Here is a 26,062-nt window from a genome sequence, read left to right as displayed (position 1 = left end):
CGATGAGGACAAAAGCCGGGCGGGGCTGTGGCAGCATCCCTGGAGCCATGCTGGACTTTGCTCTGATATCGTGGGATGGGATAAACGGATTTAGGAGCTGGGCACGGATCAGGAGCGGCTGGGATCCCTCTGAGGGATGGCTTTGTCTCCTTTTCCAGGCTGGAAAGGGGCAGGGTGGGGATCACGAGCATTTCCAGCCCCTCATGGCACATCCCCGCAGCTCCGAGCCCACAGGGGTCCCACCCAGCACCCACAGGCAGCACAGGCACCCCAGAAATACCCCCAAAAGAGGGAACAGAGCTGGTGACATCTGCAGGAGGATGTGTTCAATCAGTAAATGGGATTTTGGGGATCTCAGCTACCCCCGTGGAGCAATCCCAGCACCAGGAGTGCGCCCAGGGCTCTCTGGAGTGGGAGAACCTGCTTGGCCACGGCCACGAAGGCAGAGCTCTGCTTCCCAACGTGCCAGGGCAGGTCCTGTGCCTTTGCCAAGCATTCTGCAGGATTTGGGCTTTGCAGTGGGAGTGGGGTGTCCCCCATCTGTGAACCCTCCCTCATCCTGAACCAGCAGCCCCCAGTTGATGGTGGTCCCGTGCCCAGGGTTTGGGATCTCTCCAAGACCACCAGCTTTTGCTTTTCCACTTCCAGCATTTTTGTAGATTTTTTCCCCCCCTTGCAGACCCTGATGGGATCTCAGGGAGGATCACTGGACCCAGCAGTGCAGGACAAACCTTCCTCCCCCTCTTCTCCAGGTGTAATTTTGGGACCTGTCTGGCCAGAAAAATCTGTTTTTCCCCCCAGAGGGCAGGCGCTGGGAGGAGCTGGGCTGAGGCAGGAGAACCTGAGCCAGTTCTCACCAGTGGTGGGTAAAAGGCTGACATTTCCCTGGAGCAGCTCTCTCCTAATCCCCATTTTCAGTCCCCTTTCACCATCCTGCTTCACCTTTGCTCCTGCACAGACAATTTCTTGTTCAACCTCCCCCTGCAACAACTTCTGCCCTCATTCCTCTCGTGTGTCCCTGGTGGGATGGGGGATTGCTCACCCTATCAGATGATCAAAGCTTCTCCATGCTGCTGGGGCTGGGGTTTGTGGTCAATTCCAAACTGCAGCTGATGCCCACGGCCACTTCTGCTTTTAGCCAGGGTGGCTGTACCCACCAGGGTGCATCGGCCTTATCTCTGGCTTTTGTTTGATTTCACAGGAAAAGGGATTTTCCCAAAGCTCCTGCTCTCCTAATCCCCCCTGGGCTGAGATTCTGCCTGGATGGAGGCAGTGGGAGCAGTGGTGGGGAGGAGGTGATGGCCAAGGCGTCACTCAGCAGCTCCAGTGACCACAGCTTCAGTCCTGCCCTGGTTCCTCCCCCATGTCAGCAGTTCTGAGGAAAAGGCGTGGGTTTTGTGGCCTGTGACTGTGATGAAACCCACAGCTGGGCAAAAGGCTGATGGGGACAAGGAGAGGATGGCCTGTGCCCTGCAGGGCCATGGGAGTGAGGGAAAGGGAAGGAAGCAAAGGGCATCCAAGTGTTCCCTGCACTGCTCAGCCTCCCTGGGGGACAGCAGGGTCGCTCTTTATTGGGATGCTCACATTTGTTTGAGCAACTTCCCCCCCAAACCTGTCAAGAAGGCACGGAGTGCCCTGAGATCCCAAAACCAAAGCACCAGAGCAGTCCTGGGTGACTCCAGGCCAGGCCAGCTCTCACTGCCAGCTGCTCTTTGGGGACACTGGGTGGCCCCTGTCATGCTGGGGGGGCTGCATGCTCCCCCCCAGCCCCTGGGCTCGTGCTCAGCAGCACCTTGGCGTGCTAAGGGTTAAGGTGGAAGAGGGACAGGAGACCTTTGTCCATCAGCCCCAACACCTTATCTGGGACTCAGCAGGGGTAAAGTCAACACAGGAAACTCACAGAGCCCACGCTGGTCAGTGGCACAATCAGTGCCTCTGGGTAAGGCAGATATCTCCCTTTATTGCAAACCACAAGGCTCAGCCACAAAGTTTACAAGCAGATCTGAATATTCCAGAGCTCCCAGACCCAGCCCTGAAGGCTGCTCTGCTCTGGGAGGGATGGAGCAGCCACCAAGCTGGGCTGGGACATGGACACTCCAGCAGCCCAGCCTTGGCACTGCTGGCCTCGCTTCAGAGTCACTGGGGAAAACAGAGCAAAGGCCTGGATAAAAATAACCTTTTTGTGCTTCCCTTTCTTGCTGCCTCAGGGTGCATCACTCGTGAGCCACTGCCACTCGTGCACTGTCACACTCTGTCAGCAAGTCACATGTGCCACGGTGACCCCTGGGGACCCCCGTGGCCCCCACAGCCCCCCACACTTTGAGCCAGCCCAGCCCAGGGCTCAGCAGCTGCTTTGCCCTTTTTGCTTCAAGGGCCCACCAAGCACCGTTTGCTGTGAGTTCCCCAAAGTGAAATTCACTGGAAATCACCCGTGGCTCTGGCAGTTGTGTGGCACAGAAAGAGCCCCAGGGTCTTTCCAGTCTCCTTGTTACCTTTTTGTTTACCAGCCCCAGCTGAGGAAAGGTGCATTCCCAGTGCTCCCTCAGCCCCTGCCCTGCTCCTGGGATGGCCACAGCCACCTCCAGGGACTTCTGCTCTACCTGGGCAAAGCATCCCCTTCTTTCTGCCCCTGTGGAAATCCCAGTGCCATGGATCACCCAGGGAGGAGAACGGGACATGGGCAAGGAGGATTTAACCCCCAGCAAAAACCTTTGAGATGTGCAGGATTTCTGCTGGGCTGCTGCTGACAGAAGCATGAGAAGTTTGGGTTTATTGACATTTTTATTGGCTCAGGATTTAAAAAGAGAAAATGTGCAGAGCAGATCACAGAGCTGCCCGAGACATTTTTATATCACAGTGTCCTGGTGTGGACTGAACCTCTGCTGGCCTCTTCCCTGCATCCCTGGGGATGTCTTCAACCCCCTGGGGACACTGAGGAGGACAGGGTGACATCCCCTGCCCTGCCAAGGTCCGTTCCTCTCCTGCCTCACAGCCCTAAGGGACAGCAGGGGCCAACCCCACCATGTCATTCCCACGGTCGAAGACGGAGTAGAACTGACGGATGAAAACATCTCCCAAAATCCAGAGGGGTCCTGTGGGAGGGGGGATGTCGCTGCCCTGGAAGCCACTGGTGCAGAAGGCCATGCCATCAGCATCCTCCTGGGGAGTAGAAGCGGAAAGCTGGGGATGAAGCCGAGAGCCTCGTGCACATGGAAACACCCAGGAAGGGCGGCGAAGCAGAAACCAGCAGGGTTTGTCACCCTTGGGGACACACTGCCAGCTCCTGGAGTGGGGCTGGGCCACCTTTGCCACTGGAGCAGCTGGGATTTGGGGTTGAGGGAGCCACAACCATACCACGAGGGTGTAAGCCTGGGCGCTGAGCGTGTAGGGCAGCCCGTTGATGGTGAAGGTCAGGTCAGGCATCATGCTGAGGTTGCTGCACTCCACGGCATACTGGAACAGAGCCGGGGGCTCAGGGGGTCCCTTCCAGCAGGGAAAGGTCCCCAAGGCTTTGTCCCCTCCTGTCTCCACCCTGGCTCTCACCTCTCCATCCACAGACACAGCCCCAATGAGGTTTTGCAGTTTTTTGATCTCCTTGGTGGGACCCACGATGAGCGACGTCCCGGTGTCCACGATGGCCTGGCAGCCATTGGCACAGAATGTCGCTGTCCCACCCAGCTGGATGCTGGAAGAGAAGCAGCAGGAGGGATTTGTGGTGCTCTGCCAGCCCGGCCCTGCCCTGCCCTCCCTCCCTGCCCAGCAGCACTCACTTGTCCAGCTGGATCTGCCAGTAGCCCTGCTGGGTGACTGGCACCCAGTTGAGGGTGCCCGTGAAGCGGGAGGTGTCATAGCCCCCAAAAAGCACCTCTCCTCCCTGGGGGGAGTCAGGGTTCCTGCAGGGAGGAGGAGGAGGAGGACACATGAGGGAATTTTGTCCATTTAGCATGAATTTACCCCAGCTTTCTCCCCCCACATGCTGCAAGGCCAGAGGTCTGCGACGTTCAATCTGGTACCAAACCCCCTTCATTATCTCAGTGAAATATTTGTATTTTAGCAGCCTCTCCTGCTCCCTAAAGCAATGCCAGACTCCAAGCAGCATCCCAGAGCAAAGCCATGTCCATACGAGCTCATGTAGACAGAGAAAACGGGCAGCTCCCCCAAATTTTGGCAGGAGGAGGACACATGAAGGATTTTTGTCCATTTAGCATGACTTTACCCCAACTTTCTCCCCACACATGCTGTAAGGCCAGAGGTCTGCGATGCTCAATCTGGTACCAAACCTCCCCTTCATGATCTGTATTTTAGCAGCCCCCCCTGCTCCCTAAAGCAATGCCAGACTCCAAGCAGCATCCTGGAGCAAAGCCATGTCCATACGAGCTCATGTAGACGGAGAAAAGGGGCAGCTCCACCAAATTTTGGGCCATCATGTTGTCGAAGACAGGGGTGACCCCATCCACGGCCAGGGAGGGATAAGCCAGCCCCAGGATCCCATCGAACTCAGCATCCAGGAAGGCTTTTCCCGGCTCACTGATGCTCTCTGCAAACTGCTGGTTGCTCACGGCCAGACCCTCGACCTGCAGGGAGGAGGGGGTTCCGTGGGGGGCCCGAGCTCATGGGCAAGTCCCAGGCACATTGTCCAGAGCAGGGCAACCCAAAGGGCACTCACGGCTACTTGGTCAGATCCGATGATCCCCGTCAGGCTCCCGGTGCCGTACTGGATGGAGAACGGGGTCCCTATCACCTGGTAGGTGCTGGACTGGGTTGGCTGGAACCTGGTGTGCTCAGCTGAGGAAGGAGATGGGATCTATCACCAGAAATGTTGGGGTTTTTTTGCATGGCCACAGCTGCCAGGAGCCCCAAGTGAGGCAAAATGATGGCAGTATGGTGTCACCAAAACTCCTGGTTATGGGGGCTCTGCTGAGTGCTGGAGTTTTGAGGGGGGAGAAAACCTCTCCCATTTCAGTCTGATGAAGGGTGCAAGGGCTCTTAGGGAGAGCAGGATCAGCAGCATTTAATGAGTCCTGAGATGAGCACTGCTGTCCCTGGTTACAGCCAGCAGCAGCCTCACAGCACTGTGGGATCCAGTCCCATTCCCCAACTCCCTGCAGGATCCAGTCCCATTCCCCAACTCCCTGCGGGATCCACTCCCATTCCCCAATTCCCTGCGGGATCCACTCCCATTTGCCAATTCCCTGTGAGTTCCACTCCCATTCCCCAATTCCCTGTGAGTTCCACTCCCATTCCCCAATTCCCTGTGAGATCCAGTCCCATTCCCCAATTCCCTGTGAGTTCCACTCCCATTCCCCAATTCCCTGTCAGATCCAGTCCCATTCCCCAATTCCCTGTGAGATCCAGTCCCATTCCCCAATTCCCTGCAGGATCCACTCCCATTCCCCGACTCCCACTGAGCTCTGGGGCAGCCCTGGGGCTGCTCAGGGATGCTCTGGTCCCTCTGGGCTCTCTAGAGCTGGCTGATCTCTGACAGCTCCAAGAGGCCACGTTTGTCCCCTGCTGAGCTGTCACCCCATGCTTTCACCCCTGGATTTCTGTCACTTTTAGGAGGGTCCCCACGGCCTTGGGGCTGGTGGCCCGTGGCCTCTCTGGGGTCAGGGGCTCCCCACTCACTGCAGGCTTTGCTGACACAGTAGACAGAAGGCACCCAGAGGTTGGAGGAGCCCGTGTCGAACACCACAGTGAAATTCTGGGGGGGTGTCCCGATGGAGATCTGCCCAAAATACTCCATCTGCCAAAGAGGGGGGACAGAGAGCACTGTGAGCCACCAGCACAGCCAGAAATGCCAGCAAAACAGAGCCTGGGGTGTCTGCAGAGCACGGATGGGGCTCAGTGTTTGATCTGTGCCGTGCCAGGTGGAATAAAGGAGACAAATATTTAAGGAACAGCAGTGGGGACTGAGGATAAAAGGCAGCACGTTGGGTACAGGCCTCTGCCTCTTCCTGGCAAGGCTGGGCCCCGAGGGGACCCTTGTCACCAGGCAGGGCTTTGGGGACGGGGAAATTGGGGAATGGGTTTGTCCCGGGGAGCTCCCTCCACCTCTGTGGGGGGCTCTGCCCTGAATAATTTGAATTTTGGAGTAAATCTGAGCCCAGGGGGCGGACAGAGCGCGGCAGGGAGGGAAGGGGCTGGCGGTGCCTGCCATGAATGCCCTCCCTTGTCCTTCTCCTGACAACCCCGGGGACAAAGGGCCGGGCAGGCAGCGAGCCCTGGCACGCCGGGCACTGCCTGGAGCCGCGGGGTTTGTGGGCACTGCTCGGGCAAACTGAGGGTGCTCCCAGCCCGCGGTGCCGCCCTGCTCACGTCCAGGTAGTTGATGAGGGGCTCGTTGGTCTCCGAGAAGGCGGCGCAGTCCTCGCTGCTCGCGGCCGGCGCGTCCCGGGCCCTCCAGAGGTGCGAGAGCTGCCCCCGCTCCCGCAGCAGCTTCCGCAGCGAGCGGCGCCGGCTCAGGGGCACCCTGCGGGAAGGGCCCGGTCAGTGCCGGGGTGCTGTGCCCACCCTGAGGGTGCTGTGCCCACCCTGAGGGTGCTGTGCCTGCCCTGTGGGTGCTGTGCCCACCCTGAGGGTGCTGTGCCCACCCTGAGTGTGCTGTGCACACCCTGAGGGTGCTGTGCCTGCCCTGTGGGTGCTGTGCCCACCCTGAGGGTGCTGTGCCCACCCTGAGGGTGCTGTGCCTGCCCTGTGGGTGCTGTGCCCACCCTGAGGGTGCTGTGCCTACCCTGAGGGTGCTGGGCACTGCCATGAGGGTGCTGTACCCACCCTGAGGGTGCTGTGCCCATCCTGAGGGCACCGCCCCAGTGCTGTGCCCACCCTGAGGGTGCTGTGCCCACCCTGAGAGCCCGGTCACTGCCCTGAGGGTGCTGTACCCACCCTGAGGGTGCTGGGCACTGCCATGAGGGTGCTGTGCCCACCCTGAGGGTGCTGGGCACTGCCATGAGGGTGCTGTGCCCATCCTGAGGGTGCTGTGCCCTCCCTGAGGGTGCTGTGCCCATCCTGAGGGCACCGCCCCGGTGCTGTGCCCATCCTGAGGGTGCTGTGCCCACCCTGTGGGTGCTGTGTCCACCCTGAAGGTGCTGTGCCCTCCCTGAGGGTGCTGTGCCCATCCTGAGAGTGCTGTGCCCATCCTGAGGGCACCGCCCCAGTGCTGTGCCCACCCTGAGGGTGCTGTGCCCGCCCTGAGGGTGCTGTGCCCACCCTGAGGATGCTGTGCCCATCCTGAGGGCACTGGTCACTGCTGTGGGTGCTTTGCCCACCCTGAGGGTCCTGGGCACTCATGGAGCTGCTGCCCACGTCCTGTGCCCGCCCTGAGGGTCCTGGACCCTCCTGTGGATGCTGTGCCCACCCTGAAAGTCCTGGTCACTCCTGTGTGTGCTGCCCATGTCCTCTGCCCACCCGGAGGGTCCTGGCCCTGCCAGGATGGGGGTTCAGAGCCCACATCCCCTCTCTGCAACAATTTCCCGCCGAGGCACTGCAGAAGAGGGGCACTGGATGTGTTTTTGGGCACAGGAGATCAGGAGCTGGCAGGAGAGCGTCCAGTTCCTGGCAGTGCCACCGAGGGGAAGGCCCTTGGGGCTGGGCAGGGCGAGCAGGGCCAAGAGCAATCCAGGCTGCTTTTTTCTGCCCTCCCTGCTTGCATAAACCCCTTCACGGCCCCTCCTGCTGCTGCCAGGCTCTGCCCAGAGGGACGGAGCACCCGCAAATCCCAGCACGGTGCCACCGCTCTGGCACAGGCTGAGCTCTGCCACCCATCACAGCCCTAACAGTGTCCCCCCCAGACCCTGGGGACCTTGGGGACCCTGGGGACTCTGGGGACCCCCTTACCTCTTCAGGGCGCTGGCCAGGGCCAGGCAGAGCGCGGCGAGGAGCAGCAGGCGCCTCATGGTGGGGATGGCGGCTGTGCCCGCCGCGGTGCCGCTCTTATACTCACGGTGCCAAGCTCGATAAGCCCTGCCAGAGTCAACACCGGGCTCGGGCACCCACAATGAATCACTGGCCACGGCCCAGGCGAGGCTGAGCGGGCACTCCGGGGTCACGTTTGCTTTTCTGGGTGAGGACGGCGCTGGGGGGCCTGTGGGAGCTGAGCAGGGGAGAGTTTGGCTGATTTTGGGGCAGTGGAGATCCCACAGAGGGAGCAGAGTGGGGTCCCCATCCCAGCACCAGTTCCCATCCCACCATCATTTTGGTGGAAACCCCCCAAAATGCTTTGGAGGAACATTTCCCTTCTCCTTCACCCCACATCCCCACCTCAAGGGGCTGCCCATGGCTGTGGGGTGCCCCAAAGCCCAGCAGCTGCAGGGACGTGCAGGAAAGGGATGTGTTTGTACCATCGACCTAATTTTATAAGGCAAAGCCTAATTAGCAGTGATGAACAGCTCGGGAATCCTCAACTTTCCTTTCCAAAGGCCGGGAAGGAGCAGCTTTCCAAGGGACACAGCTCCTGGTGCTCTGCAGGCGTTAATGGGCTCGTCCTCTGTGGGTTTTGTTTTACCCAGGACGGGCTCTCATTAAAGCCTCAGCGAGTGCAAACAGAAAATGCTGATGAACAAATAAAGCCTTCAGACATGGAGGGAGTGAGTGGGGGCAGGCAAGGTTTTTCCTGCTGCCACCATCGCCCAGGCCCTTTTTTTTTTTGCATGCCGTCCTTATTTTCCATGGTTTTGGGCACTAAAGGGGGTGTTCTGCTCAGCGAGCCCCATTCACGTGATTAACAGGCTTTAGCACCGTGCTAATCAATTTTTTGTTTGTCCCAGCGAGCCTGTTTTATCTAATTAAATTTTTATCTAATTAAAGCCCTCGCCCAGGAAATTAAAGTCCTCATCTGTGAGGCACAGGTACCGAGGGTGGCTGGGGACAGCTAAGTCACGTCCTGCTGTCACCGGGATCTTGTGTCCCCATCCCTGGAGGTGCTGCCAGGCCTCTCCTCTCCCCAGCTTTGAGGGCAGATTAAGTTTTAAAAAATCCATCAAATATTTCTCAATATGAGCAGGAAAACGTTGGGCACAGCACAGTTGATGCCGATGGCAAATGCAGCTGTTTTTTCAAAACAAATGAAAATTCCCTTCATTCCCCCACGCTGCAATATTTTTTTTTAACAAGTGGCTTTTATACAAATTTATTCTCTATTTCCCCTTTTGAGATGCAGTTTAATGTACCAGCCTCCCTCCTTGTCCTAATCACATATTCATGGATTAGAAAGAAACTTCCTAAAACAAAAGCAGCTGCAGCAAGTGCCAGATAAGCTGAAAACAGCAAGTGGATTGTTCCAGACATGGTTTATAACCCGAAAATCCTATCAGAAAACCCAGCCTGAAGGGTCACTGGGCTTTGGAGATAAACGTGAGGGTGAGCAGCAGCACAGACACGCCAAACACTTTAAGTGAAATAGTTTATTTGGTGGAAAAGATCCCCCAATTGGATCATCATAATCTGCAAACTCCTGGCAGCAGATTCAGCATTAAAATAGGAAGATGAAAGTCATAACGAGGCCAGAGCTTTCATTTAGAAATTTTTGCAGCTAAGCAAATTTATTTAGACTTTTGAGTTATTTTAGAAGCCATTTTAAAAGCTCAACTCTTCGGAGCACTTCAAAATTGTTATTTCAAGTAGAACAAAGTGGTGGTTTGTTTTTTTTTTTTTCTCTATGTTTTGGGAGCAACTGGGCTGGATTTGCACAGAAAATTGGGTCAAAAAGGCTTTGTTTCATACATATTCCAGCTGTAGCTCAATGTGTGGAAGGCAGAGGGAGGAGATGCCCAATTTCCCAGCCTTGGTGTCCCTCAGCTTGGCAGGGCCAGCCTGTGCTGCTCTGGAGAAGTTGAGGAAAGGTGACCCCAGCTCCTGCAACATCCCAACCTGGTAAGAAAGGAATGGGCTCTGCCGGTCAGGGCCCGTCCCCAGCTGTGTCCCACCCCTCCAGGGCCGCACAGTTGGATCAGAAATAGGTTTTGCCCCTTGGGTAGAAAAAATACTTCTCACCAGCTCTGTGTGAAGCATTTTCTTTGTTTAAAAAACCTGTTCTCAGGCTAAAAACGTGTTATCTGTGTTCCTTCTTACACATTTCCTTTAGTGGAGCCACTGCCCTGGTTGATTCACACTGTGCCTCAGCAGTGTTTTGTAAAAAACCCTTTTTTCCTGCCTTTATCAGACACTTCTCCCACCTGTTAATCTGTTTATCCGCCACTGAGCACTTGAAAGTGTTGCAGCAGCAAAGTTTCACCTGAAAAAAAATCAACAAACAAGCAAGTTTCAGTTAAATAAACCCCAAAATATTTACCTGGGGTGCAGCAGCTGTGAGGAGAGCAGGACCAACATCTGATGATGCAGCTGGTGGATGGTGGGAGCAGTCCCAGGGATGAAGAGGAATTTGGGAAGTGACCCCAACTTGTGATGCAGCTCCAGGGGTAGGTGATGCTTTTTGAAATCTTCTTTTTGCTTTTGGATTATCCAGGAGGATTCTTTGGGATGTTGTATCCCTGGGGCAGGATTGCTGTGGGCTGGTGGAGATGTTGGAAGGCGAGCAGGCACCGTCCCCATGAGTCAGGCACCTTGAAAAGAAGGGAATTTCTTGTTCCTTTCTGCCAGGGCACTTCCAGAGCTACAAACCCCACAGTTCCTATGAACCAGCAGCCATCAATCCCCAAAACTCCTGGGAACTCTCAGGATGGGATCTGCCAGGCTGCTGCTTGCACCCCAAAGCTTGCAGAACATTTTCCAGAGTGTGGGCGGGTGGAGGCCCAGCCACCCCCAGCAGCCATGGAGCCAGGTGGTGGAAAATGCTTCATCCCTGTGGAAAATGTTTGCTTGGAAGCACCCAGAGCTCGTTTTGGGTGGCAGCTGAGTTGAGCTGGGCACAGCTCCCCCAGCACCACTTGGCTCCAGGGAAGCTCAGCTGAATTTTGGGACAAAGCTGCTGGAAGACAGAGAATTGATGGAGGGGTGCAGCAGCAAAACAGCTGCAGAACAGCAGAGAAACACCCCAATATATTTAAATGAGGCTGCTGGGCAGAGGGGAGGTGTCATGGAACTCGTGTGGGCTCCGCTCCTGGGGGTAGAGCGTGACCGCATCCGGCACCGCCACGCTGCCAGACCCCGCTCTGCACCCAAATCCTGCTGAAACGGCCCCAAATCCTGCTGAAACGGCCCCAGATCCTGCTGCCTGCAGGGCCCCAGCTGCCCCAAGCTGTGGGGAAGGGAAGGTTGGAAAGCTCTGAGCCCAGGTAAGGCCGCGTTGGGCGCCGCGCTCCGGGTGCGATGGCGCAAGAAGCAGAGGGTGCAACAGCGGGAGCAGAGCTGGGCTGGGAATCCCCCTGCGCACATTTTGGTGCCATCCTGAGCTCCAGTGAACCAGCTGGGCCTGGCTCAAGTGGGATTAAAATAATTTGGGGCATTCTAGAGCTTTCACTCATGTTTAGCTGAGTGCAGATGCCTCAGGTTGACCCTCGCTGCCCGGCCGAGGAGCAGCTCCCTGCAAGCCTTGATTTCAGCATTTTCTTGAGAAAGGGTTGAAGTCCTGGAGGCTGCAGGCTCACAGAAGTCCCCTGAGGCCCCCAAAAAAGCACATTTGGTGCCAGGCTCTCACTGGTTGCTGTCTCAAATCAGATTTTTTGATACCCACCTGATATCGGTGCCTCCATCTCGCTGTACCCACCTCGGCACAGAAGCTGCTGATAGTTGGATTTGGGGCTTATTTTGCAATTTCCTTTTGAACAGCTCATTTTTCAGATCCTTATCTGCTGCTGCAGCAGCGTCTCCTGCCCCACAGTAGGAAATGAGCCTTTCAAGAGTGGCAGCCCTTTGAGAAGGATATTTGGGGACAGATTTATTCAGTAAGCGAGGGGGAAAATATCTGCAAAAAAATGAACTTTCAGCTTGGCAGTCATCAAACTGTTTGCATGAGTGGAATTTTGCAGCAGATTGGTGGTTATCAGGAAAGCTTTTGATGAATTAGGCTCAGAAATGTGTCATAGAGGAAATGATAGAATCTGCTCCACAGGATGGATAATGCCTTTGCTCTATCAATTTATCCATCAGCCTATCAATCAAATTATCATGGCTGCTTTAATCACTGTATCAAAGCCTCAGCTGAAGATCTCTCCCTATCAGCCATTTATAAATAGCAAGTGTATAACACTGAGAGAGGATTTAAAGTGCTTTTTTGCAAGTGAAAGCTCACAAAAGGAGCAGCCCACTGCTATTTTTACAAAATGAACACCCCTATCTTTTATTATAAATCCCTTGAGTGTTATGGCCAGAAGTCCCAAGCCAAGGGGCCCAGCCCAGGCATTGGTGTTTTCTGATTTTCTGCCTTAAACCCTCTTAACCTCAGCAGGATTGAAGCTCTCACAGTAGTAAATCCGAGGTGTTTCAGACACTGAGGTGTTGGAGGGCCTCTGATATTTCTGTCTGGACCTTGACTGATGCAAGAGTCTCACACCAACCTCACAACCTTCCTTTGGTTACTTTTTCCATGGATTTTTTTTTTTCCTTCATCTTGTAGTTTTCTTCCTTTTTTTTTTTTTTTTTGGTGGATTAAAAAGAGAAAAATTTTAAAAAATGAACCATGAGAGAGGATTAAAGCAAGAAGAAGGAGAACAAATTTCAATTCTATTGCGGTGGAGCCCAGAAAGTCCAGACAAGTCTCAGATATGAGCATGTATAAAGCCATTAATTCAGTGATAAGGGACAGCCTGTGGCTCTGTGAGGGTGTGAACCACAGGGATTCTCACAGGGGGAGGGCTGGGATAAAATAAAACCCCTTTATTTCACACCTGCAACATCCAACCGCTGCTTCCAAGTGCTGAGCCTGATCTCCAGCTCGTGTGGAGCAGTGTGGGGCTCGGTGGGACCATTTCTTTGGTTGCCACCAGGTCCTGCTGCCTGTCTGTGTCCCCCCAGGCCCTGGAGACGCCTCAGCAGGAGGATGAGCCTTTGTGCATGGTGAGTGCAGCACCCTGGGGCACAGAGCCCTTCACAGCCCCCCTGGGACCACTCCAGGCCAGGCTGGACGGGGCTCTGAGCAACCTGGTCTGGCTGAAAATGTCCCTGCTCATGGCAGGGGGTGCCCTTCAAAGGTCCCAACCCATTCCATCATTCCACAATTCTGTAATTCCATCATATCTGTTCATGTCTCTCTCCCCTCCAGCACCACATTCCCCCCCTGGGGGTTTTTGAAAACCCTTCTGGGGACAGGCCCCAAAAACGAGGGGCAAGAAACTCAAATCATTCTTGAAAACCAAGGCCCTCATTTTGGGCCACATCACCCCAAAACCAAACAGCAAAACCAAAAGCTACCAACAAACCTGAGTCTAAAACGTGCCTTGAAGCCATGGCAGGGTTGAAAAAAATTGGTGATTTCAGTGAGACTGAATGGTTTTCTCTTGTTCAGCTGGATTCCTGCTGTCTCCTCACTTCTCACCTCGATACTCTACCCTCTCCTCTTGCTGGCCTTTTACACCATGCTCAGCAGGAAAATTGGTAATTAAAAAATGGCTTTCCCTGGTGATTTCCTGGTTTGGGTGGGTGTGGGATGGGAAAGGGGCAGGGGAGGGCAGGGCAGGGCTGGGCTGGGCTGGCTGTGAGCTGTGGTGACATGGGTGACATGGCTGTACACATCAGTGAGGGCTGTACAACCTTGTGTTGCTTCAAAACCATTTTCTTTTCTTGCTTTTTTAGTAAAGTGCTGGGGAAATACCAAGAATCAGCTCACAGAGTATTAGTTCAGATGAAGCTGTAATTTCTAGCAGGGAATTCTTTCACACCAACTGCTGCTCACATTTGCACAGAGCCCAGCTCTGCTTTGGGTCAAAATCATTCCCAGCTTGCAAGAAGAGGCCCTGACACTGTGATTTGTCACTGGAGCCTCTCGTGGTGGGAGAGCAGGGCCCTGGATCATCTCAGGAATTGAACTGATGGATATGAGCCTGCTCCAGGGCACAGCAATCATTATTTTGGGGTGGGCTGGTTTGAGCTGGGGGTGCTGGAGCAGGGTGGGGTGTGCTGGACCAGGGCTCACTCTCCTCTTGCTCACAGCCCAGCATTCCTGCAGGATGCAGGTGAGCAGCAGCCCTGGGGAGCACCCCAGCCCTCAGCCCACCCCAGCTGCAGCCTCAGCACCTGGAGGGGACACAGCACAAAAACAACCTGGAGCACAAAAACAGCCTGGAGCACAAAAACCAGCCCCAGCCTATGCAGGTAAGGGGCTCTGCAGCAATGGGGCATTGTCCTGGCACAGGGATGGGAATTTTTGGGTGGCATTTGTGTGATGTCTCTTCCTTATGAGCTGTGGACATGCTGGGGTGGGAGAAGGGCCAAGCAGGAGCTGCCTCCTCTTCCCAGCTGGGCTCTCCCTGCCCTTTTCTCCCAGGGAAGTGAGGCTGGGAGGGATCAAACTGATGCTTTGTGGATCAGAATTTTCACTTCTGAGCATGTTTGCTTTTTCTCCCTTGATCCTTTTTTCCCTTTAACCCTGTGGGAAGTGCTGGGGTGGTAAATGTTTTGTGTTTTTAAGGGAGCAGTGACACATCTTCAGACACCTCAGAGGACTCAGACAACGACAACCCTTCCTGCCCTCAGGTACCACGGGAAAATCTTCCCCAGCCCACCTGGTGCTGTGTCCAGCTCTGGAGCAGCATCAGCAGGGGCAAATCCATCAAACCACATTGAAATTCCATAGATAAGGGCTGGGGTGGTTGTTGTCCCCTGTCACATGCAGCGTTCCAGTGTCCTCCATTCAGAGGGAAGCATCCCTGGGCACTTCAGGAAAATTAGGAAGCAAAATCTTCTCTCTGAGGGTGGGCAGGCCCTGGCACAGGGTGCCCAGAGCAGCTGTGGCTGCCCCTGCGTCCCTGGCAGTGCCCAAGGCCAGGCTGGATGGGGCTTGGAGCAAACTGGGACAGTGGAGAGTGTCCCTGCCATGGCAGGGGGAATGGGACGGGCATAAAATCCCTTCCAACCCAACCCATTCCATGATTCCCTGAACTGATGCACGGGCTTGAGATCAAAGGCTCCTGGGTGGCTGCTGGGGCCTGACCTGGGCTTCATTTTGCTCCTGCAGGGCCGTGGCTCAGAGACAAACATCAATTACACATCCCTGGTGTTCCCAGGGAAAGGGCCCGAGCCAGGCTCTGCCCAGGACTACGAGAACGTCAAGTCTGGCATGGATTATGTCAACGTGGACCCAAAGAAGAGGAAAACACATTTCTGGCCCTTCTCCAGCCCCAGGGCATCCAAGGCTGTGGAGTACACCGAGGTGAAGCTGTGACACTGCTGTGGAGCTGTGACACTGAAGTGAGGCTGTCACACCAGGGTGAAGCTGTCACACCAGGGTGCTGCTGCCCAGAGGTGCCCAGAGCCCCCAGCAGCTGCACAGCTGGCACTGTCCCCTTCCCCTGGCACTGTCCCCTTCCCCTGGGGCGCTGCCTGGCACGGGCTGCAGCACTCGTACCACCCCCGCCCGCGGGCACAGCTTCCTTGGCTTTTCCTTAAAGGCTCCACTGTTCTGAGGGCTGCAGGGTGGGGCAGGGGAAGGCTCCTCCCAGCCAGGCTGGAATCAGCTCTCCACTCCTGTGTCACGGCCCTTTTTCCCTCATTGCATGAAAGCAAAAAGAAACATCCCCCCCCTCACCCCTCAAAATGGGAGGGAGATGCATTGATCCTCAAACCTGCACTGAGCTGGCTGGCAGCTCCTCTCAGTGTTGTTGTTTTGCTCATCAACCTCATAAAATCCTTTCAAATACAATTTTCCCACTGGATTTTCCCTCTCCCTGTCTCCCAGCTTTTGCTTTCCCTGCTTTGTCCCTGCTCCAGGTGCTGGGGTTGGTCTCTCCCCACCTGGGCCACGTCCCTGCTCCTCACTCTGCATTTTGTTACTGCTGAATTTTCCAGAAATAAACTTCCAAAGTGCCTGGGAATGGGAATGGTGCCCCAGTGGGAGCTGTGTAAGGGGGATGGAGCTGCTGCCTCCCCTTCCTCAGGGCTAGAGCTGCCCCAAGTGTGTTTTAAATGGGCTCAGTAATGCTGTGATTTAATGAAGGGTTGTGAGACAATTGATTTGGGATTGATCAGTGGCAGGGGGAGCCAGGCACTCCTGCTTTCATGACCTTGTGGTGCAGATCTGGCCCAGCTTGAAGGGCACATGAAGGAAAATGTTCCAAAACCCCAACAATTCCTGGGTAACGTTGGAAAACCCAGGAGAGGTGTGATTATGGGATTGAAGGTGAGGCCAAAACCAGTGAGAGGAAGCTTCTGAGAAATCTAATTCAGATGCCTGGTGATTAAAAAGTGAAAATATTGAAGATTTCAAAATATTTTCCTCTTAATGTTTTATTTTTACAGCTTTAGCCTGTGATAGTGGAAGGAATAATGCCTGTGGCCCACAGGGAATTGGGAACCTTCACTGAGACACCTGTACATCACCCACAGCAGCTTTTGAGCTAATGGATGCTCTTTCCTGCCTCATCCATGATTTATTCCTGCACAAAACAGCTCCTGGGAGCAGGGCAGGGGCCAGGCTGGGACTGCAGGGGAACTGAGTTCCTGCTCCCCGAGCCCAGGGTGGGTTTGGGCCCCTGATCCTGCAAAATCAGCCAAAAGCAGCAGCAGCAGCAGCAGCAGCAGGGTGAGAGCAGCTCCCTGGGATGCAGCAGATGTTGAGCACGGGATGGGGCTGGGAGCAGAGCTGATGGGAGAGGGCACGGGGGGAGTCAGGATGTGCCCGGCTGAGCTGGAGCAGGGCCAGGGCCGCTCCCAGCAGCTCCTCGGGGGTGCCAGTGCCGCATTTGGGGCGCTCCAGCGGGCACAGCGTGGGGCAGGACAGCTGTGCCCAGCACCAGGGCCCCCGCAGCCCCGTCCCTGGCCCGGGGCAGGCGGCAGGGGGGCACTTCCAGGCCAGAGGAGCTCGGCAGCCCCGCGGGGGGACAGCTCTGTCCCCGCTGTCTGCTCGGATGCCAGAGGAGGCGGCGGCGGCGGCGGCTCTGGAGCAGATGGAGCCGCGTTGCCGCCTGCCGTGCTCCGGCTGCTCTGCTGGGAACGCAAAACTCCCGCCCCTCCAGGAGGATTCTGTGGATGCAGCATCCCCCGGTCCTGAAAGGTGCAGGATCCCCTGATCCCGAAGGGTGCAGGATCCCCTGATCCTGAAGGATGCAGGATCCCTCCCCAGAGGCTGCAGGATCCCTGATCCCAAAGGATGCAGGATCCCTGATCCCAAAGGATGCAGGATCCCCTGTTTCTGAAGAATGCAGCATCCCTTGATCCCCCTTAATGCTGCATCCTTTCCCGGAGGTTGCAGGATCCCCTGATCTCAAAGGGTGCAGGATCCCTTCCCAGAGGTTCCAGGATCTCTTCCCAGAGGTTCCAGGGTCCCTCCCCGGAGGTTCCAGGGTCCCTCCCCGCAGGAGAGTATCCAGAAGTTTTCCTAAACACGGCTGCGGGTGGATGCTGCGGTCAGGCAGCGGCCGGAGGGGCTCTGTCCATCCTCCAGCGCACACAGCAGCGAGGACAAGGCGGACGCGACGCTTTTCTGGGTGAAACATTGCGATTTCTGCAAAACGCGGTGCCACCAGGTGGGGAAAGCCACGCTCTGCAGCGAGAGCGAGCGGTGGCAGTGTCGCACACCTGGCGCTGTCACACTCCTGGTGCTGTCACACCTGGCAGTGTCACACTTGGCAGTGTCACATTTGGCAGTGTCACACACCTGGCGCTGTCACACACCTGGCAGTGTCACACACCTGGCAGTGTCACACTTGGCAGTGTCACACCTGGCAGTGTCACACCTGGCAGTGTCACACCTGGCAGTGTCACACACCTGGCAGTGTCACACACCTGGCAGTGTCACACTTGGCAGTGTCACACCTGGCAGTGTCACACACCTGGCAGTGTCACACCTGGCAGTGTCACACCTGGCAGTGTCACACCTGGCAGTGTCACACCTGGCAGTGTCACACCTGGCGCTGTCACAGCTGCCACCGCCGCAGCCTAGAGCGTGCCTGACTCTGTCACGGCCTCGTCGCAGGGCGGGTCCAGCTCCCTGGCACTGTCCCCGTGCAGGGGGACCCCGGCCTGGTGGCTGTGGCTCAGGATCGTGGTTTTCCTGCTGCACAGGCTCCCGGTGGAGTTGGGTCTGCGCAGCCCGGCCCGGGGGCGGCCCCAGCAGCCCCGGCAGTCCTGCAGGAGGTGCCCGCTGAAGAACAGGTAGATCCAGGGGTTGCAGCAGCTGCTGAGGCTGGCCAGCAGCATGGTGATGCTGAAAGCCACGTTGGTGGACTCTGGCGAGGCAAAGAGAGAGAGATGAAACATCCCCAGGGGCTGGGCAAGGTCGGGGAGGGCAGTGGGCAGGAGCTGGGGGCTCACATTCCTGACCCACTGGCATTGCTGGGGGATGGAAAGCTGGCAGAGCCAGAACCCTCCAGGTTCTGCGGTGCCAGAACCCTCCAGGTTCTGCGGTGCCAGAACCCTCCAGGTTCTGCAGTGCCAGAATCATCCCAGTTCTGCAGCACCAGAACCCTCCAGGTTCTGTGGTGCCAGAACCCTCCAGGTTCTGCAGAGCCAGAATCATCCCAGTTCTGCAGCACCAGAACCCTCCAGGTTCTGTGGTGCCAGAACCCTCCAGGTTCTGCAGTGCCAGAACCCTCCAGGTTCTGCAGTGCCAGAACCCTCCAGGCTCTGCAGAGCCAGAACTCTCCAGGTTCTGCAGAGCCAGAGCCCTCCAGGTTCTGCAGAGCCAGAACTCTCCAGGTTCTGCAGAGCCAGAATTCTCCAGGTTCTGCAGAGCCAGAGCCCTCCAGTTTCTGCAGCGCCAGAGCCCTCCAGGTTCTGCAGAGCCAGAACTCTCCAGGTTCTGCAGAGCCCGAACTCTCCAGGTTCTGCAGAGCCAGAGCCCTCCAGGTTCTGCAGAGCCAGAACCCTCCAGGTTCTGCAGAGCCAATGTGCTGGAGCACATCCTCTGAGAGCTGAGACCCAGCAGCTTCTGGGCTTTCCTTCAGCCTCTCTGCTGCCCAAAGCATCTCCCAGAAGATTTTCAATCTTGGGTGAAGTCCCTTTTTCTGGTAGTAGTGCTGCTTCAGTATTTAGGAAAACTACTGAAGATTTACAGGGGAAAAAAATTCAACATATGAATTCAGAAATCCACTTCTGAAACCTCAGAAAATTCCAAGAGAAGAGGAAAGACACACATGGCAAAGATGTCTTTGCACATCCCTGTGGATGATGGCCAGAAATCATCACTTCTCAGGGTTTTTTTCTGGTGAAAGGAGTTATTTGACTCTGAAAATTGTATTTTATACATTTACAGGGCAGGAAATCTGTGTTGTATTTGATACGTTTATAAGGAATTTTAGGAAGGAGGAAATTTTATGCATTGCAGAGAAGGAAACCTGTAGCCTTCTCCATGATTTTTATAATTTTTATATTTTTATATTTTATTTTATATTTTTATATATTTTTTTTAATCTGTAAAATCCCCATGATTTTTATCATGTAAAAATCTGTAGCCTTCCCCATAATTTTTATCATGTAAAAACCTGTAGCCTTCCCCATGATTTTTATAATTCTTATATTTTTATATTTTATTTTTATATTTTTGTATTTTTTAAAAAATCTGTAAAATCCCCATGATTTTTATCATGTAAAAACCTGTAGCCTTACCCATAATTTTTTATATTTTTATATTTTATTTTTATATTTTTGCATTTTTAAAAAAAATCTGTAAAATCCCCATGATTTTTATCATGTAAAAATCTGTAAAATCCCCATGCTTTTTATCATGTAGAAATCTGTAGCCTTCCCCATGATTTTTATAAGTTTTATATTTTTATATTTTATTTTTATATTTTTGTATTAAAAAAAAAATTCTGTAAAATCCCCATGCTCTTTATCATGTAAAAATCTGTAAAATCCCCATGATTTTTATAATGTAAAAACCTCTAGCCTTCCCCATGATTTTTATAATGTAAAAACCTGTAGCCTTCCCCATGATTTTTATAATTTTTATATTTTTGTATTTTCTTTAAAATCTGTAAAATCCCCATGCTTTTTATCATGCAAAAATCTGTAAAATCCCCATGATTTGTATCATGTAAAAACCCGTAGCCTCCCCATTTATTTTTAAATGCCAACACGCCATCCATCTCTTCTTGTTCCAAACCCAGCTGCATTCCCGGCATTCCCAGGGCTCCGTGCTCCCTCGGCACTCACCATCATCAGGAGCATCCTGGTCCCACACTGACCACATCTGCACGCTGAAGAAGGGCGCCCAGCAGGTGACGTAGGCGGCCACGATGACGAAGGTCATCTTCACCGTGCGGATCTTGGCGCGGGAGATGGTGCGCACGCTGCTCACCTGTTGCAGTGCGATTTCCTGTCTCACCCATCCCAGCCTCTCAGGTGGGCCAACCTTCCCCCTTCCCCTCCTGCCTAAGGGCTGCCCATCAATCTTAACATTCCAGCAAGGGCGTGGTGTGGTTGGCAGAAGTTCAAAAGATGCCCTCAGGTCCGGGTTCATTGGCCTGTCCTAGCGTCTGTGTCCCTTGAGCCTTCCCCTCCTCACACCTGGTTGGCCCTCACCTGTCCCTTCCCCTCCCCCTGTCCCCGGGGCTTAAAAGGACACAAGACCATGCGGCCCGGGGTTCTATTGGGAGCTGTTCCCACATTCAGAGGTCTACCACCCTGAAATAAAACTCTGGATTAAGACTCTACGATAGAACCCGCTCCTTTCTCTTCACCGTCCCCTGAACCTTTTCCACCAGAGGTAAACTGCGTTCCTACTTTGCCTGGATTTGTTCTGGGTGCCCAGCTGCAGCACCCAGCCGGCCAAAGGTATCTCTGGGGTAAAACCCCACAGCTGCTGCCTTTGGCCTAGCAGCGAGGGCCAGACAAAGCCAGGCACGTCCCACCCGGAAACATCGGGATTAATATTCTATACTCACCCTCGAGGGCTGCCCAACCTTCCCTGCAGAGCTGGCACCGCCAGGGGCACCCACCGCAGCTCCCCCCGTGCCAAGGGCCCCGCTCTGGGTCTTGCCCTTGAGGTTCTTGCAGATCTCGTGGCAGATGAGGCTGTAGCAGACGCTGAGGACGCCCACGGGCAGCACGAAGATGCACAGCGTGGTCCAGGTGACGTAGGCGCGCGCTCCCCACGGGTACCCAAAATCCGCCCAGCAATCCAGCACCCCCGAGCCGGGGCGCACCTCCCGCAGGGAGAAGATGAACACCTGGGGCAGGCTGAGCAGGCAGCTGAGCAGCCAGGTGAGCCCGATCATGGTGTAAGCCTGGCGGCTGGGCTGCTGCAGCGACTGCAGGGGGTGGCACACGGCCAGGTAGCGGTCCAGGGTCATCACCATCAGCATGTAGGTGGAGGCGAACATGCTGAGCACCTGCAGGTACTTGACGGCCCTGCAGAGGGGGTCGGGCCCCAGGAAGCGGTAGGTGACCTTCCAGAGGAGCTGCGGCAGCACCTGGAACAGCGCCACGCCCAGGTCGCTCAGCCCCAGGTGGAGGATGAAGAGGTGCATGCGGCTCATCTTCCTCCTCAGCCGGTACATGGCCAGCAGCACGCCCAGGTTGCCCACGGTGGCCACGGCCAGGATGGTGCCCAGCACCCCCACCTCAGCCTTGGCCAGCTCCTCGTCCCGGGTGTGCAGCACCGTCAGGTTGGGGTGCCCTGCCAGGCTCAGCAGCCCCTGGCCGTGCCCAGGTGGGCTCTGCTGGGAGCCGTTCCAGCCCCAGCCCGGCTCCATCCCCCTGGGAGGCTCTGCAGGAGCACAGAGCTCCGAGGCTCCTCTCTGATGTCCTGCTGTCCCTTCCCTGTTTCTCCTGAGCTCCAGCTCCTCTGCCCCAGGGCTGGGTTTTATCCCTCCTGGTGTCCCCAGGCTGGGTTTACTGCCCTGCCAGGTTCTTCCCCATGTCCCTGTGCTGGATTGTTTTATCCTGCCAGGTCCCTCCCGATGTTCCCAGGCTGGGTTTTACCCCAGCAGGTCCCTCCTGGTGTCCCCAGGCAGGTCCTTCCTGGTGTCCCCAGGCTGGGTTTATTACCCTGCCAGGTTCTTCTCGATGTCCCTAGGCTGGCTTTTACCCCTGCCAGGTCCCTCCCGATGTCCCCAGGCTGGCTTTTACCCCTGCCAGGTTCTTCTCGATGTCCCCAGGCTGGGTTTTACCCCAGCAGGTCCCCCCCCTGGCTGGGGGGCTGGATGTGCCTCCTCCAGCAGTCCCCAGCACCGGGACAGGTTGTCACCTGTCACACTAACTCTGCATTAGGCAGCTGCAATTCCCTCTCTGCCTGGGCTGAAAATATTCCTGTGGAGCAGAGAGGTGCAAGAACCCCTGGTTCAGCCCTTGATACTTCTCTTGTCTGCGCTGAACATTCCCAAATCTCATGTTCAGTCCTTGATAGTTCACTGAACATTCCCAAATCCCTGCTTCAGTCCTTGATAGTTCACTGAACATTCCCAAATCCCTGGTTCAGTCCTTGATAGTTCACTTCTCTGCACTGAACATTCCCAAATCCCTGGTTCAGCCTTTGATATTCCTCTCATTCCCACAAAACCTTCCCACATCCCTGCTTCTCCCTGCACTGCTCACCCTGTGCATCCCCTGTGCAGGTAAATCCGAGGGCAAAGAGAAATTCTCCTTAAAAGCAGCAGCAAACTCTACAGAGGCTGCATCCCTTTGGCTTTTCGTCCCCAGGAGAGCAGCCAGCTGAGCGTGTCCCAGCCCTGTCCGGAGGTGTCCCCAGGCTGGGTTTTATATCCTGGCAGGTCCCTCCCCGATGTCCCTGTGTGTGAGCACCGTCCCTCCCTGGCATGGGTTTCACACCTGGCAGATCCCTCCCCCATGTCCCTAAGCTGGATTTTTTAACCTGGCAGGTCCCTCCCGGTGTCCCCAAGCTGGGTTTTACCCCTGCCAGGACCCTCCCAGTGTCCCCTGGTTGGGTTTTATCCCTGCCAGGACCCTCCTGATGTCCCCTGGTTGGGTTTTATCCCTGCCAGGACCCTCCCAGTGTCCCCTGGTTGGGTTTTACCCCTGCCAGGACCCTCCCCAATGTCCCCATGTGTGACTCTGTTCCCAGGCTGGGTTTTGCCCCTGCCAGGTCCCTCCCGGTGTCCCCAAGCTGGGTTTTACCCCTGCCAGGACCCTCCTGATGTCCCCTGGTTGGGTTTTATCCCTGCCAGGACCCTCCTGATGTCCCCTGGTTGGGTTTTACCCCTGCCAGGACCCTCCCAGTGTCCCCTGGTTGGGTTTTACCCCTGCCAGGACCCTCCCAGTGTCCCCTGGTTGGGTTTTATCCCTGCCAGGACCCTCCTGATGTCCCCTGGTTGGGTTTTACCCCTGCCAGGACCCTCCCAATGTCCCCTGGTTGTGTTTTACCCCTGCCAGGACCCTCCCCAATGTCCCCATGTGTGACTCTGTTCCCAGGCTGGGTTTTGCCCCTGCTAGGACCCTCCTGGTGTCCCCAGGCTGCGTTTTAGCCCCGCCAGGTCCTTCCTGATGTCCCTAAGCTGGATTTTACCCCTGCCAAGTCCCTCCCGGTGTCCCCAGGCTGGGTTTTAGCCCTGCCAGGTCCTTCCTGGTGTCCCCAAGGTGGGTTTTACCCCCAGCAGGTCCCTCCCTGGTGTCCCCATGTGTGAGCTCTGTCCCCACGCTGGGTTTTACCCCTGCCAGGTCCTTCCTGATGTCCCCAAGCTGGGTTTTTTTAATCCTGCCAGGTCCCTCTCAGGGATGGAGATTTCGGGAGGAATTTGAATGGGTTAAAGATGGGAATTTAGATTTTTTTTTTTTTTTTTTTTTAGATGCTGCGATTTATTTCTTAAATTTTCTACGTAGATGGGAAGGGTGAGTTTGGTTCACATTTTTATTGTGTGGTTCAGGAGGTCCCAAGATCCTTAGTTGTAAGGCCTTTTAAGGATTTATTGACTAATAAAACATTCTTAATAAGGATATTTATGCTTTAATTTTTAATGTAATTTAAAATTATTTTTAATTTTTAAATTTAATTTTAATTTAATTTTTAAATATTCAATTTTAAAATATTTAGTTGTATGGATTTATGTTATAATGTAAGTTTTCTCAGTTAATCATGTTATGACACACAAACCTATAGTACTGTATTCTAAACTTTTTATAATTATTTTTATTTTTTTATATCTCAAACTCCAAAACTCTAAACCTTCTTCTTCTAGATTTAACATGTTCCTGTTTTAAACTATAAATCCACATTCTTGCTTCTAATACCTAAGTTTGGAAGCTTTTTTCAAAGTCTTAGATCAAATCCTGTATTTAATTCTGAGCTTTGGTTTACAGGCCCAAAGTTCTGAGAATTCCCTGGATTTCAGATTCCAGCAGATGGGAATTGTCCCTGAGACACAGCAGAAGCCTAAATTCTGTTGTTTTCCTCCATTTGGCACAAAATCACCGCAAAAATGGGGAGTGGGTTCTGCCCAACCACAGGTCGCCAAAATTTACCCCATTTTTTTCCAAAACCTGGAAAAAAAAATCCAAAAACCAAATTCTAAAACCTGGAAAAAATCCCTTTCTCCCCCAAAACCTGGAAAAAAAATCCTGGGTTTTTTTCCACTTTTTTTTTTTTCTTAAAACCTGGGGAAAAAAATCCTTGGAAAAGACAAAATTGGTGGGGAGAAAGGAGCTGGAGATGTCCCAGGTTTTGTGCAAGGCTGGCTGGGAGCTGAGGGAAAGGGGCTGGACAGTGGGATGAGGGCAAATGGTGTAAAAAATTTGGATTTTTTTTTTTCCTTCTCCAATGGGGAAATGGGGATTTTTTTTTTTTCCAGTGGGGAAAAATCCAGGTGAGTCTGGAGCTGAAAGGCTCCTGGATTTCACCTTCCTGAGAATTTGGGCATCTCCTCACCCTCCCTTCTGCCCACACAATTCCACTTCTGTTTGGCAACATCCATCCTTTGTTTTCCCTGCTGGTTTCTAAATTATGGCAAGAAGAAGAGAAATTCATCTATTTTCAGCCCTTTTTTCCCTTTCTCTGTGGGGAAAAGATGATCCAAAAAATCACCTGGTGTGGCTTTTGTCCCGCCTGGCGTGTGCTGGACACGGCTCTGCTATCCCATGGAAATTCCCTGTACAAAAATCTGTTATTTGCTGAATAAATTTGCAGATCACCTCTAATAACCCTAAATGAGCTCAGTTTGTGTCTAATTAAAAGACATTCGTCCTTATGAGGCCCTGTGGATATAAAGCACCTATCAGAGAGTGCCTGGTGGAGGTGCTGTGCTTGGGAAGGGCTTTGGTGGATAATTTGATTTTCTGTGGTTGGGATCAGCTGTCTGATTTTCAGCGAGATTAATAGAGGGCAGTGTGGGGAAAAAACCCAACCTTACAAAGCAGTGAAAAGCTGAGATGGAGGCAGAGAGGAAGAAACACTGAGAGGGTTTTGAGGGCAAAGTTTTTGGGTTTTTTTTTCTGGCAGGATTTTGGTTTGGGAGCAATTCCCTTGCAGTCAGAGCTTTTACTCCAGATTTTCCTGAGTTTAGTTACACAGAGAACTCTTTTCCAAGGGAAAAGAAAACTCAGCTAATTTTTTGTTGTTTGTTTGTTTGTTTAGAGGAAAATGAAGCTAATTCCCAACTAAACCACCCCCTTGGAACTTGGAAATTCAATTTTCTTTAGGGGGAGAGATGTCACCACAGGAAAGAATTTTTTTTTTTTTTTTTCCTTTTTGAGCAGATGGAATGGAAAATAAACTCATTTTCTTTTGTGGGTTTGCTGAACATTCTGAGGCACCAGCAGCAGCTCCTGGGCTTCAGCACCACCAGGGCTGGCGTTTCCAGCGTGGAATTCCTGCCTGAGGGATTGTTCCAGCCTGGGCAGCCCAGCTTGGGCTGCTCCCCCTTGGGAGCAGGGGCTGGGGGAGCTGTGGGATGAGGAAAATCCCTGCAGGTTTTGGGCCATGCATTTTGGATGTCCAGGGAGAGCACCTGGGCAGGGTTGGGGTAAATTCCAGCCTGGAATTTACAGGAATTTGCAGGGTTGAGCCCTAAAATGGGGGAAAAATTACTGGGAGCCCTCCCTGACCCCTGGGAGAGGCTCAGGGACC

The 26,062-nt window shown here is 54.2% G+C and overlaps 3 protein-coding genes across 3 annotated transcripts; 1 reads left to right on the top strand and 2 right to left on the bottom strand.

Annotated features, from left to right (window-relative positions):
- Positions 1-2,796: 2,796 nt before the first annotated feature.
- Positions 2,797-6,432, bottom strand: CTSE (cathepsin E). Its single transcript, XM_036398431.2, has 8 exons — positions 6,316-6,432; positions 5,626-5,743; positions 4,667-4,785; positions 4,375-4,574; positions 3,771-3,893; positions 3,544-3,685; positions 3,355-3,453; positions 2,797-3,159 (listed from the first exon to the last, which is right to left on the bottom strand). Exons 2-8 carry the CDS (start codon positions 5,741-5,743, stop codon positions 2,995-2,997), a joined length of 966 nt encoding a protein of 321 aa, XP_036254324.1. The 5' UTR covers positions 6,316-6,432; the 3' UTR covers positions 2,797-2,994.
- Positions 6,433-8,573: 2,141 nt separating this feature from the next.
- Positions 8,574-15,271, top strand: RHEX (regulator of hemoglobinization and erythroid cell expansion). The gene is made up of 5 exons (XM_036398164.1): positions 8,574-8,582; positions 12,907-12,948; positions 14,169-14,202; positions 14,519-14,583; positions 15,065-15,271. Exons 1-5 carry the CDS (start codon positions 8,574-8,576, stop codon positions 15,269-15,271), a joined length of 357 nt encoding a protein of 118 aa, XP_036254057.1.
- Positions 15,272-17,982: 2,711 nt separating this feature from the next.
- On the bottom strand, positions 17,983-21,740 carry AVPR1B (arginine vasopressin receptor 1B). The gene is made up of 3 exons (XM_036398497.1): positions 20,931-21,740; positions 20,200-20,344; positions 17,983-18,272 (listed from the first exon to the last, which is right to left on the bottom strand). The coding sequence occupies exons 1-3, from the start codon at positions 21,738-21,740 to the stop codon at positions 17,983-17,985; spliced, it is 1,245 nt and encodes a 414-aa protein (XP_036254390.1).
- Positions 21,741-26,062: the final 4,322 nt, after the last annotated feature.

This window comes from Molothrus ater, chromosome 25 (genome assembly GCF_012460135.2).
Source record: "Molothrus ater isolate BHLD 08-10-18 breed brown headed cowbird chromosome 25, BPBGC_Mater_1.1, whole genome shotgun sequence".
In the NCBI taxonomy this organism is placed as follows: Eukaryota; Metazoa; Chordata; class Aves; order Passeriformes; family Icteridae; genus Molothrus; species Molothrus ater.
The sequence above is the reverse complement of the archived record's forward strand: the minus strand, read 5'-3'. Positions and strand labels throughout refer to the sequence as shown.